The sequence below is a fragment of the Neofelis nebulosa genome, chromosome 2 (assembly GCF_028018385.1).
Source record: "Neofelis nebulosa isolate mNeoNeb1 chromosome 2, mNeoNeb1.pri, whole genome shotgun sequence".
In the NCBI taxonomy this organism is placed as follows: Eukaryota; Metazoa; Chordata; class Mammalia; order Carnivora; family Felidae; genus Neofelis; species Neofelis nebulosa.
Genome location: NC_080783.1, coordinates 59,341,533 through 59,354,683, shown reverse-complemented (window position 1 = coordinate 59,354,683; position 13,151 = coordinate 59,341,533). Strand labels below are relative to the sequence as shown.

The following is a 13,151-nucleotide window of genomic DNA, read 5'->3' as shown; positions in this document are numbered from 1 at the left end:
GGGGGATGGGTGAAATAAGTAAAGGAGATTAAGGATGATACTTGTGATGAGCACTGGGTGATGTATGGAATTGCTGAATCACTGTATTGTACATCTGAAACTAATAAAACACTGTATGAAAACATACCGGCATTAAGATAAGAATTTACACACACACACACACACACACACACACAAAGCTACCTTTAGTCCTCAGAAAATGAGGTACCTTTTCCATACACTGTCAAAGTTTTCACTCAAACATCTATTTCTTCCAGACATTTGACAACATAGAGTTACAGTTAATGATATGGGTCATGACAGAAAGAGTGGGAGAGGAAGGACTAATGAATGCCATACAAAGTTGGTTTAATCACAGGGACTGACACCTTTCAGTTATGTGACTTGGGCAAATCATTTTACCTATCTAAGCTTTGGTTTTCTCATTTGAAAATGAGGATGACAATAACGAATACACATCTCACTGGGTTGCTTGATGATCAAGACTTCACAATTTAAAAAGCACTAAAGAAACAAAATGCTATAAAGATAGTCATTATTATTATAAGCTGGACCTAGCTGTTTGGTCAGATAGGTCTTTTGATAGGTCTAGGGTGTTTATATCAACCTACAATCCTGCTTCTCAAGTTGGGGACTGCATACTGCTGGAAGTACAGAGGAAAGTAAACCATGAGATGCCAAAACTTTTCCCTGAAGTCAAGTGTCTGGGGCTGCACTGTGTACCAAAGGCCCCCAAGTTCTTCATCCTTTGCTGTGAGAGCTCTTTGGCAGAAAAGTCTGACAAATACAGTATTCTTACCATTTTCATAACATTCTGTATTTCCAGGCACTTTTATGTTTTAGTGATAGGCAGTTCTACCTGTTAGTTCAAGACTTAAATTTTAAAATTTTAACAATTTTATTACGAATTTTTAAAAAGCAAGCTTTGAAAGAAAAAAGAGTAGTATTTCCCAAAACACCAAGAGTGAAAGAAACACTGTGTCGTTTAAAAACACTTAAAAGATCCATAAAAGAACAGAAGAATGAGATCAAAGAAAACTGAAAAAGTAAAGAACAAAAAATACTGAAAACCAATGCCCTCTGGAATAACTTCAGCCCCTCCTAGGTTCCAGAAACATGTCTGATGGATGGGCCCAGAGGATATGCTAATAACACCATTAGTTTTCATCCTTAAACATCTTTCCAAAACGAAAACACTGCACATTCCTATTCTTTCACTGATATAACATTCTCAACAAGACAAAACTCAAGTGATGAAGAACAGATCAACAGCTATCATGTTTCATGGTGACAAGAGTGCGACTATAAAGGGATAGCCTAAGAGGATTTTTGAGGTGAAGTGTTCTGCACCCTGTGTGCCAGTGGTTACACAAATCTATACATATGCTGAAATTCAAAGACCTGTATGCCAAAATAAGTCAATTTTATGATATGGTAATTTAAAAACTAAAATACACACAACTCCTGAACTTTACAAATGAAATTTTTTTAAAAGGTTTTGCCCAGGGGCACCTGGGTGGCTCAGTCGGTTAAGCGTCCAACTCTTGATTTCAGCTGAGGTTATGATCTTCCGGTTTGTGAGTTTGAGCCCCACATCAGGCTCTGCACTGTCAGTGCAGAGCATGCTTGGGATTCTCTCTCTCCCTGTCTCTCTGACCCTGCCCTGCTGGTTCTCTCTCTCTCTCAAAATAAATAAATAAACTTAAAAAAACAAGTGTTGCCCAACAAACTTACTAACAAAGTTGCCAATAAGTAATATTTTGGAATTTTTAAGGAATTGTCTAGTTGAAAAGAATCTGTACTTATCAGATTGATGTATGAAAGAGACAGATAATTTCACTTTAATTGCACCAAAATCCAAGTTTCTTCTCCACAAATCCCCAGACTCATAAAATGTCAGGTTGACTTCTGATTTGTAAATCAATACAAATAGTGTACCAATCTGCTAATTATTATCTAGAAATATGACATCTCCAATGCTTATACTACTGATACAATCAGGTAAAAGAGTCTAATCAAAACTCCCCTAGAAGGAAAAGTGACATAAAAGATTGTGTGTGTGTGTGTGTGTGTGTGTGTGTGTTTTTTTAATTTCCACATCCTTTTCCTTTTTTTTTTCTTTTTCTTACTTTTATGAAGTTAAAAATTAACATTTAGTGAACTGTGCATAAAGTGTAAAATTTGGTATACAGTATGTATATACCTGTGATACCATCACAAGATTATGAACATATCCATCACCCCAAAAGTTTCTTCATGCCCCTTAGTAATCCCTCCCCCTTACCCCACCCCATCCCCTTGACCCCAGGCAACCACTGATTTGCCTTCTGATACATTAGTTTGTATTTTCTAAAATCTTATGTATATGGAATCATATAGTTTATGCTCTTTTTTTGGACTGGCTTCTACTTAGCATAATTATTTTGAGATAAATCCATGTTACTATGTGCAGAAAAAAAAATTATTATATCTACCTCCTATACAAAATTAGTCTACGTTTGCTACAAACTGGCTTAACACACTAAAGGAGTATCTTCAATAACCTACCTAAGAAGTTTCACATAATGAACACATTATTAGATCATTCTTCAATTAATGTTCTTTTGCAAAAGTTTTCTAAGCATTTAAAATAGAGCAAGAAAAAAAAGTCACCCTGCAATAAAACTGATTCTGTTTTCAAATTAATTTTAATAAGACTCATTGGTACTATTAAAAATACTTCCCACAAAACTTTGTTTATAACATTCACCAGAATAAAAAGATTAGCTTTAATAGTTCCCATTATACAAAGTCTGGCAATTTTTTTATTTTTATGTGTCCCATTAAGACTCACTCTCACTGGGTGCCTGGGTGGCTCAGTCGATTAAGTGTCCAACTTTGGCTCAGGTCAAGATCTCATGGCTCATGAGTTCAAGCCCCGCACCAGGCTCTGTGCTGACAGCTCAGATGGAAACTCTGTCTCCATCTCTCTCTGACCCTCCCTTTCTCATGCTTTCAAAAATAAATAAACAGTAAAAAAAAAAAAAAAGAAAAAAAAAAAAGACTTTCACTTCAGCAACGCTTGTTGCTGAAACATTAAATTCTTATTTATGTAGCTGAATCCATAGCTATGAGTTAGTATTCAGTCACTTTAAAAACACACTTTAAAAGGTAAGTCTATCTCCATATCTGCGTACATGTGAACAAGATAATCTTTCATTATTTCTAGTATCTCTCATTACCTTATTAGAATACTTTACAAACAAGAAACCCCCTGAAAATAAAATTTTAAAGACAACTCTAATGATTAATGGAGAAGGGATCTGAAATACCTACACATTAGGCAACAAACCTCACAAGGAGAAAACGCTATTTAAGAGGTAAGCAAATTTAGTAATGTGTATAGATCCTTTTACAAAAGAAGTATTCTATGTTTTTCATGCCCAGACATCTATGGAAATCATTATGAGTATCTTGAAAATAATCTTTTTATGACAGAATGAAATTTCAAATTCTTGGTGTAACTCCATTTTGATTTCCTAAAACATTAAAAATATAACTCAACTGAGTAACTGCAAAGTAAGCCCCTGGAACAATTTAATCTGCATTCCTACCCCAACTCTCTATTTAAAACTATTCAGGGGAGCCTGGGTGGCTCAGTCCGTTAAGTGTCTGACTTCGACTCAGGTCATGATCTCACAGATCCTGGGTTGGAACCTGCATTGGGCTCAGTGCTGACAGCTCAGGGTCTGGAGCCTGCTTCAGATTCTGTGTCTCCCTCTCTCTGTGCCCCTCACCCACTCACATTCTGTCTCTCTCTCTGTCTCAAAAATAAACATTAAAAAAAAAAACTCTTCATATTCAAGCCATTAAACTTTAATATGGTGGACATGGTGATCCCCAATTACCTCCCTGGCTCTCTTCCATCCCTCCTATTCCTCACCATTCATCTTACCTACACTGACAGTTCTTTCTTTAGAGCCATTTACTCTAAATAATCAGTCTCTCCTTCTCCTCCTCCTTCCCCTAATATATTTGTTCCCACTCAGTCTTTACCTGTCAGCATAACCATCACTTCCTCAAGGCAACACTACACACTCACATGCACACTACTGTCTCTCCTCTTTGTGCACAGAGAATAGCATCTAGTGTTTATATGACCATTTGTTCAATGTCTGTCTCCTCCATGTATTGTAAGTTCTCTGAGGGTAAGAGTCTTACCTGTTCTTACCCACTATCACATCCTTCAGCATCTAGCACACTTGAAAGAGGTGTTCCATAAATAATGTGTCAAATGAGGGGCACGTGGGTGGCTCAGTTGGTTAAGCATCTGACTCTTGATCTCAGCTCAATGATGATCTCAGCGTTCGTGAGTTCCAGCCTCACATCAGGCTCTGCACTAATAGTGCAGAACCTGCTTGGAATTCTCTCTCTCCTTCTCTCTGTCCCTCCCCAGCTTGTGCTCTCTCTCTCTCTCTCTCTCAAAATAAAATAAACAACATAAAAAAATTTTAATATGTCAAATTAATAAGATAGAGTGAGCTAATGATTTAAAGCCAAAGAAAACCTGTCAAAGTATTTATATTTAAAACAAGAATACATTTTTGAGGCAATGTAGGTATTTACAAATGCCTAATAACCAAGGGAAGTAAACAAGGTGAGAGAAAGTTTAATTTTTTAAAATTAAATTAATGGAGAGAAGCATAGCATTAATAAATTAATAAATAAACCAAAATTTCCCACTCATAATTTTTTCTCTCTCCTAACTTTCACATGTTCTAATGGAAAGCTTAAAAGTGCCCTAGACACTAATAGATATCATCACGATGCTGTCCCTTTCCTTAGTAGTTTTTTTTTTTTTTTTTTCTTAATGTTTTTTATTTATTTTTGAGACAGAGAGAGACAGAGCATGAGCAGGGAAGGGGTAGAGAGAGAGGGAGACACAGAATCCGAAACAGGCTCCAGGCTCTGAGCCATCAGCACAGAGCCCGATGTGGGGCTCGAACTCACAGACTGTGAGATCATGACCTGAGCCGAAGTCGGACACTCAACCGACTGAGCCACCCAGGCGCCCCTTAGTAGTTTTTTTTAAAACCATCTCCACACCCAATGTGGGACTCAAACTCATGACCCTGAGATCAAAAGTCGCATGCTCTGCCAACGGAGCCAGCCAGATGTCCCATCCCCTTCCTTGGTAGCTTTAATTCAACTATCTAAAACAAAAACAGAAAAACTAAAAAATATAAACACAGAAAACTGATTTTTTTCACCAAAATAAGAAATGATGAACTTAAGAATTCAAACAAGTTTCAAACATGGTAATAAGCAAATAAGTAAGTAATTCCCCAGTGAGGTATAAAAAAAAAAAAAAAAGTACAAATCCAACAATGTGATTACATACTTATTAATATAATGATTCAGTGTTTATTTCCACTACCAGACTAGAAGCTTCATAAAATCAGAGAATGTTAGATTCTGCCACCCACTATCTATTTCCAGCACCCAGAACACAAAGCATTTACTATTTAATAAATAAACAAGTCAACTGCATTTCTGGTGACTTTAAGATATTTGAAGAAAATAATCTTTAAATAATGAGTAATATGAAAGATAAAATCTTTTTTCACATTCATTCCATAATCTGATTGTTAAAGACAAAAATATATTATAATTTAGAATTAAAGAATTCCCAGTTTTCACAGCTTCAAGGTAATCATTGTATCTATTTAATCTCTACAAGTCTTTTTTACTGATTGTAATTCCATGAAGATGTTTTGAAAATTCTGTTTATACAACTATCATCCTAGGTTCTATGCACTATACAATAATATATACCATATATCATCAATTTTAAGATGCATATTTTTACAAGTTAATACCTCTGAAATCAAATTACTATAAGAAACCAGGGTATCTAGTTTAAACAGACTTTTTTTTTCTTTATAATAGTTTTAGCCTGAATGAAATGCAATAAAGTATATATGCTCCTAACCAAATTCATTTTCCCTAAGGGTTAGAAAAACAGATGAATGTTATACAACAGATAACAAACCAAAGACTTGATTACATTTACTGATGGTTTTAGGCCATTATCAGGATCTTACCATCACCCTGAACTGCTCCACTTCAGAAAATTTTAAGTCAAATATCCCTTTCCTTTTTTTTAATGTTTATTTATTTTTAAGAGAGAGACGCAGAGCATGGGTGGGGGAAGGGCAGAGAGAGAAAGAGAGACATAGAATCCAAAATAGGCTCTAGGCTGTCAGCAGAGCCCAACACGAGGCTCGAACTCACAAACCGCAAGATCATGAGCTGAGCTGAAGTCAAATACTTAACAGACTGAGCCACCCATGTGCCCCCAAATATCCCTTTCTAAGCACACACCCCATTATACCCAACATATCTGTTCTTGAACCTCCTCAGGTAATCAGATCCATGACCCTTCCATTTTTCAGTCCTCTCCTATGTTCCCTCCTACCTCATGTCAAGCTCTATTCCATCCATCAGTCCAATCCCTCCCACACCCAAAACTTCAGTTCTCTTACCCCCATCTTCCTGTCACACCTGCCCTATCAATCCTACTTTCTTAAAGATATCTTCCATCTGTATGTCCTAGGCTCAAAAATGCAAAGAAACTGACCCAAACTGACCTCATCAACCCTCTCCCAAGACTTCTTGGTCCTTCTACATTTAACATTTCAGTGAATGGCATCAAGATTCATTCAACTGGCCCAGTCCAAAAACCCAGGAGTCACACTTGATTCCAAATCTCTTTGAAACTCTCACATCAGTCACCAGAACCAGTAAAAAGTCAAAGTGTCGGGAAAACAAAGGCTCTTGTCAATGTAACGCTTTAAGTAACACTACTTACTCTACATTATTGAATTCCACCCTCCCACCCAAGCAACCCCAACCATAACCCTAGTCTTCACCTGCACCTCAAACCCTTCCAGAAGGTGTCTATATACCTCCACCCAATTAAATCAGTGCTTCTCAAACTATCTGAGGTGGACTTTTGTAAAATACAATAAAAATGAATTACTAGGCAAATGAATTTTTTAAAAAACCTACAAAAATACTAGACAATTAGTACTAATTAGTGTAAATACTAATACAATTTATTTTAGTATTTAGTATTACTATTTTATTATTTTATAAATTAGTATTAGTACTTTATAATACTAATTAGCATAAATGCTAATACAACTTATTAGATTCAAATGACAAATTTCTCAGTCAAATGGCTATCAAATTTTCTAAATGCTCATTTATAATTGCTATAGTTATCTAGTCCTGGACCAGAAACAAACAAAAGCACTAAATCAGACCACAACTGGCCTGTACCTCTAACCTGAGTTTCCTTCATTTGCACGGATTTGTTCATTACAACACCATATTATAATGGTGCAGTGCACCATTTTAATATCCTGCAGTGCAGTCTTGACGTGAACCTTAACCGAAGCCCAACCTAAACCTTTCTATCAGAGAATTACTATATTCTTGGCTCACTTTTGTACTCAAAAGAACATTAACACCTAGTTCTAACAGGTTGTTCCCTTTGCTGTATACCCCCCCCCCCATTAAGGAATAGCTGGTCTATAGTTTCTCCTTAACCCTGTGATCTCTAATAAATAACCTCTGAAATAATGGAATCCTCTCCTGTATCAATCCTGCCCTCTCAACACATAGAAAACCAAGAATGCAGAAAAGTTCCACAAGTTAAGAAAATGTCAAAATGCTTTATAATCAACAAAATTACTTCCACATAGAAACACTTCCCAGTGGATCTAATCCAGAATAAGGGATGAAATTCAACTGAAGTATCAATACAACATATACTTGCTTTGGAATACGCCTTCTTATATGGAAATGACAGTAAATAACACTAAAGTCACAATTAGCAGACCAATTCATGATTCACCTTGTGAAGCTAGGCAAATCTTCTATTAGTAAGTCATTCCTAATTTCTTTTGAGCAATAATGGAAATACAACTGATTATTAATGAAATGAATGAATTAAATAAACAACTGTACTTACGTGTTAGATGAAAGATTCCATCACAGGCACTGATATGAGATAAAAAGGCATTTCCCAGGCCTTGCCCATTGTGAGCTCCTTTCACAAGTCCAGCAATATCCACCACATTTAGAAAGGCAGGAATTTTGCTAAAAAACAAAAGATGGTTTTATTATAAAACAATACTAAGAAATTGTTTTCGTGAGATCAAGCCCCACGTCCAGCTCCACTCTGTCAGTGTGGAACCGAACCTGTTTGGGGCTCTCTCTCTTCCCCTCTGTCTCTCTCTGTCCCTCATCTGCTCACTCACTCTCTATCTCAAAATAAATAAACTTTTAAAACAAAAACCAAAAAACTCAGGGTTCCTGGGTGGTTCAGTCAGTTAAGCATCAGACTTCAGCTAAGGTAATGATCTCACAGTTTGTGAGTTCGAGCTCTGCTATCAGTGCAGACAGAGCCTGCTTCAGATTCTCTCGCCCTCTCTCTCTCTCTGCCCGCCCTTCCCTCACTCGTGCACATTCATATGTGCACATGCTCTCTTTCTCTCTCAAAATTAAGTAAACATTAAAAAAAACCCTCATACCATTAATTTTACTATACTGTTCTGTTGGCCCATGCGTAAAGACACAAAAGCAGTGGAGAACATTTAAAGAGTACACTGAAACAAGGGAAGGTAATCGCCACAGAATGAGCCAGCATAACTTGTGACTGGCACTGGACTACTGCTTTACATGAATCACTCAAAGTTCAAAACAACTCCACTAGGTAAGTGCTACTTATTAAACCTACTTTAAAGATGAGGAAATTGGGCCTGAGAGGAGTTAAGAAACCTATTTACATATAGGGGATCACTCAGCTAGTGGTAACAAAAATAGGATTCAAACACAGGATATCTGGATTTGCATTTAATCATCATGTAGGCTGGGGCGCCCCAGTCAGTTAAGCAACCAGCTCTTAATCTCGGCTACGGTCATGATTTCATTCATGGGATCAAGCCCTGTGTCAGGCTCTGTGCTGGCAACAGGGAGACTGCTTAAGATTCTCTTCTCCCTCTCTCTCTGCCCCTCCCCCCTCCTCAAAATAAATAACTTAAAAAAAATCATCACATAGGTTATATAAATAAAAAATGTATTTAATGATGTGAACCAGTTATCAGCACAGTAATAACCTGGTTGTTAACAACAGCAACACAAATAGAGGTATATACGAAATAACTTTTGCTTTGCTCAAAATAAGGTACAATTAACACAAGTTAGAAACCAAGTTATGAAAGCCAGTCAGTCAGTCATGTAAATATGAAGATTAAGTTGACCCTTGAGCAAAACAGGGGCAAGGGGTGCCAACCCCTGTGCAAATATCCACATATAACTTTATTTTTTAATTTTTTTAATGTTTACTTGTTTTTGATAGAGAAAGACAGAGTGCGATCGGGGGGAGGGGCAGACAGAGAGGGAGACACAGAATCTGAAGCAGGCTCCAGGCTCTGAACCGTCAGCACAGAGCCCGACACGGGGCTCGAACTCACAAACCATGAGAAAACCTGAGCCCAAGTCAGCAGCCTAACCGACTAAGCCACCCAGGCACACACCCCCATTCGATCTTTTTATTTCCATTAAGGCATTTAATCAATGTTCACTGACAAAAGAAAAAGGAAATTTTGAGAAGTTAATTCCCTCACTGCCTAAAATTTCAACAAATTTGAAGTCTAAGAGCTTTATTGCTATTGTTTTTCTCTTCAGGTCTCTGAAGAATTTCAGCAATGTCACATGACCACACAGTCTAGCAGTGACAAGGGCCCACATCTAAAGAGTCAGAATGGGGAGAAAAGGCAGCACAATAGCAACCGGGGCCTGTACAAGGCATCTTGGCAGGAGAGCAATCTAGCAGTAGCCAGGGACCAAATCAGCAGCTCCAAATCAGTCAACAAGCCAGAGGGGTCAAAAGACTGGCTAAATACAAAGGAATTGAACAAATAGGCACATCAATGGGACAACTGGAGAAATCTAAATGGAATCTATGAATCAGATGGTAATACTGTATCAATGTTAATGCCCTGATTGGTGATTTACTGTGGGAATGTAAGAGAATGGTCTGTATTTAGTAAATACAAATGGAAGAATGGAAGTGCAATGTGGCATCATGTCTGCAACTCACTCTCAAAGGTTCAAAGAAACTTGGGAGAAGGGCACATAAGCATTCTATGAGTAATTTTGCCTCTTTTGTATAATTTGCAATCTTTTAAAAATAAAAAGGTTTTAAAGAGAAAACAGGGGCTCTTGGGTGGTTCAGTTGGTTAAACATCCAACTCTTGGTTTTGGCTCAGGTCATACTTCACAGTTCATGAGTTCAAGCCCCATATTGGGCCCTCTCTCGCTCTCCCCCCCCCCCCCACCCCCTCACACAGGCACAAGAGTTCTCTCTCTCTCAAAATAAATAAACAAACCTAAAACACACACACACACACACACACACACACACACACACACACACACACACACACATTTAAAAAGAAAACAGAAGGGGCGCCTGGGTGGCTCACTCGGTTAAGCGGCCAACTTCGGCTCAGGTCATGATCTTGCGGTCCGTGAGTTCGAGCCCCGCGTTGGGCTGTGTGCTGACAGCTCAGAGCCTGGAGCCTGCTTCAGATTCTGTGTCTCCCTCTCTCTGACCCTCCCCCGTTCATGCTCTGTCTCTCTCTGTCTCAAAAATAAATAAACGTTAAAAAAAAATTTTTTTTTAATAAATAAATAAATAAAAAGAAAACAGAAGTCACTTTGAGGAGCCAATTTCAGGAATGTAATTTGAACTATGCCCAATGACTGTGACATTGTAACCAACTGAGCAACACATGAATGAATACATGAGTGAATAAATGCAGACAAGAAAGCTCTTCCTTACAGAAGAATGCCAATAAATGATAAACAAATGGATAGAATTATAAAATCATATGGCAATCATCATTATAATTCTTAATTCATAAAAAAAATGGATACTCAAACAAATGGATGAAAGTAGAAAAACTAAATAAATGGGGTATATATTTTGTGATTAGTACTCATAAGAATTGCTTATAGACTAGACCTAGAGATGATGAAAGAGGTATCAAAGATAAATCTTGGACTTTGACTTAAGCAACTGGGAAAATAATAGTGCTATTTACTGAAATATGAAAGTCTTAAAGAACAAACTTGGCACAGGCAGGATGAAAATCAAGAGGTCCATTTTGGACATGTCAAGTCTGAGGCGCTTATTTAGTCATGCAGGTGCCAATATCAAGAAGGCAAATTCAGGAATAGAGACAGAAACTTAGGATTTATCACCACATCTAAAATAGTGAGAAACTAAAGGCAAACTAAATTGTTACAAAAACCTCAAATGATACAGAATATGAAAAAGTAAAAAGCACCTAAAAATTCCACTACCCAAAGATAACCATCAAACAGCTTCATATATTTTCCTATGAATATACATGCACACATATAATTTTACATGAATGGAATTTTTTTTAATTTTTTTTTTTTAGTGTTTGTTTATTTTTGAGACAGAGAGAGACAGAGCATGAACGGGGGAGGGTCAGAGAGAGAGGGAGACACAGAATCTGAAGCAGGCTCCAGGCTCTGAGCTGTCAGCACAGAGCCCGATGCAGGGCTTGAACTCACGGACCGTGAGATCATGACCTGAGCCGAAGTCGGACGCTTAACCTACTGAGCCACCCAGGCGCCCCACATGAATGGAATATTATACAGGCTGCTTACTCCCTCTACTTCATACTCCTCAGAAAAAAAGTAACTGCAATGTTAACTGCCAGATGTATCCTTCCTCACCTTTCTCTATGCCCTACATTATTTTTATAATCACCTATAATACAACCATAAATTCTGGAGAAAAAAAAACTTGTAAATGATTTTATTTATTTACTTACTTACTTATTTATTTTAAAGTAAACTATACACCACACTTGTGGCTCGAACTCACAACCCGGAGATGAGGAGATGCATGTTCCAGCAACCAAGCCAGCCAGGCGCCCCGTATATGATTTTAAATACATCATTTACACACATTTACTGCATCTATATAGGGCCACCAAATAAATAATAGCATAAAGATTTTCTTACCTTGCTGGTTTGTGGTACTGGCAAAGAAAGTCAAACCTTTCATCTGGCACAGGTACTCTGCTCTCATTAGGATCAATAGTGCAGAATGGGAAGTTTTCTGCTGAAGCCTGACTATTGGTTAATACATTGAAGAAGGTGGATTTCCTAAAAGAAACAAAAACAATTTCAATCAATTCTTGGGCTAACACTGAGAAAAATTTATCTCATTCTCATTTCAGTGCTCAATAAGATCCATGATAATTATAAAACCAATCAGGAAAAGGAAGGTGGAGAATAAGAGAAATGAATGAAATTTGCTTATAAATGAATTTTTTTACTAACAGAAAAGAATGAAATCTACAACAGTAAAATTCATGATTTATAGATGATGTTCCTATCTCAGTCTATCTGAAACTTGAAAAGCATTTTCCCAAAGAATCTTTGTTATAAGCGATAGCTAGTTTCACATATTATAAAAACTATTTTATTCCTAAAGTATTTGGTAGTACCAGTATCACTTTGCCTGCATCTAATATAATCTTCTCTAGCATAAAGAGAGGTGTGCATCTAGCTAGGTCACTTCCCAAGCATTCTGAATTGGGAAACAGATGCTAATTGTCTAATAGGAAATGGGAAGCTGGAGCTCCTAATTGTTAGTCATAAAGATTACTGTCAAGTCTAGAGTTATGAATTGTGAATTATGAAAAACCAAAATGTGAATTTTTTCAAGGTACAACAAATCAAGAAAAAACCTATTCATAATAAATAAACTGTTGCTAATGCTCTAATTATCAGATTCTTATCAGGTAATGCATGCTCAGAGAATGTCAACTCCTATTAACATCAACTACATTTCTAAAATATGATAATCATAGAGTCAAAAATCATAGAGTAAAATTGATCTAGTCTGTACTATTTTCCAATTCCATCACTAATATGGATAGCAGAGAATTCACTACAGTAAATTTTCTTGCTCCAGAAATTTCCAGGACTATAGCATTCAGATAAGGATTTAAAATGAAAATTACCATTATAATTTTTTTTTTAACTGGAAGAATTGA

The 13,151-nt window shown here is 36.9% G+C and overlaps 1 protein-coding gene across 1 annotated transcript in view; it reads right to left on the bottom strand.

Annotated features, from left to right (window-relative positions):
* The window catches only part of OLA1 (Obg like ATPase 1), a 173,718-nt gene that overhangs the window by 145,738 nt on the left and 14,829 nt on the right, over nt 1–13,151 (bottom strand). Inside the window, exons 3-4 of the mRNA XM_058713680.1 lie at nt 12,112–12,255; nt 8,018–8,145 (exon numbers count right to left, since the gene is read on the bottom strand). Coding sequence (XP_058569663.1) covers nt 8,018–8,145; nt 12,112–12,255 — 272 coding nt within the window. The remainder of the gene's footprint in view (nt 1–8,017; nt 8,146–12,111; nt 12,256–13,151) is intronic.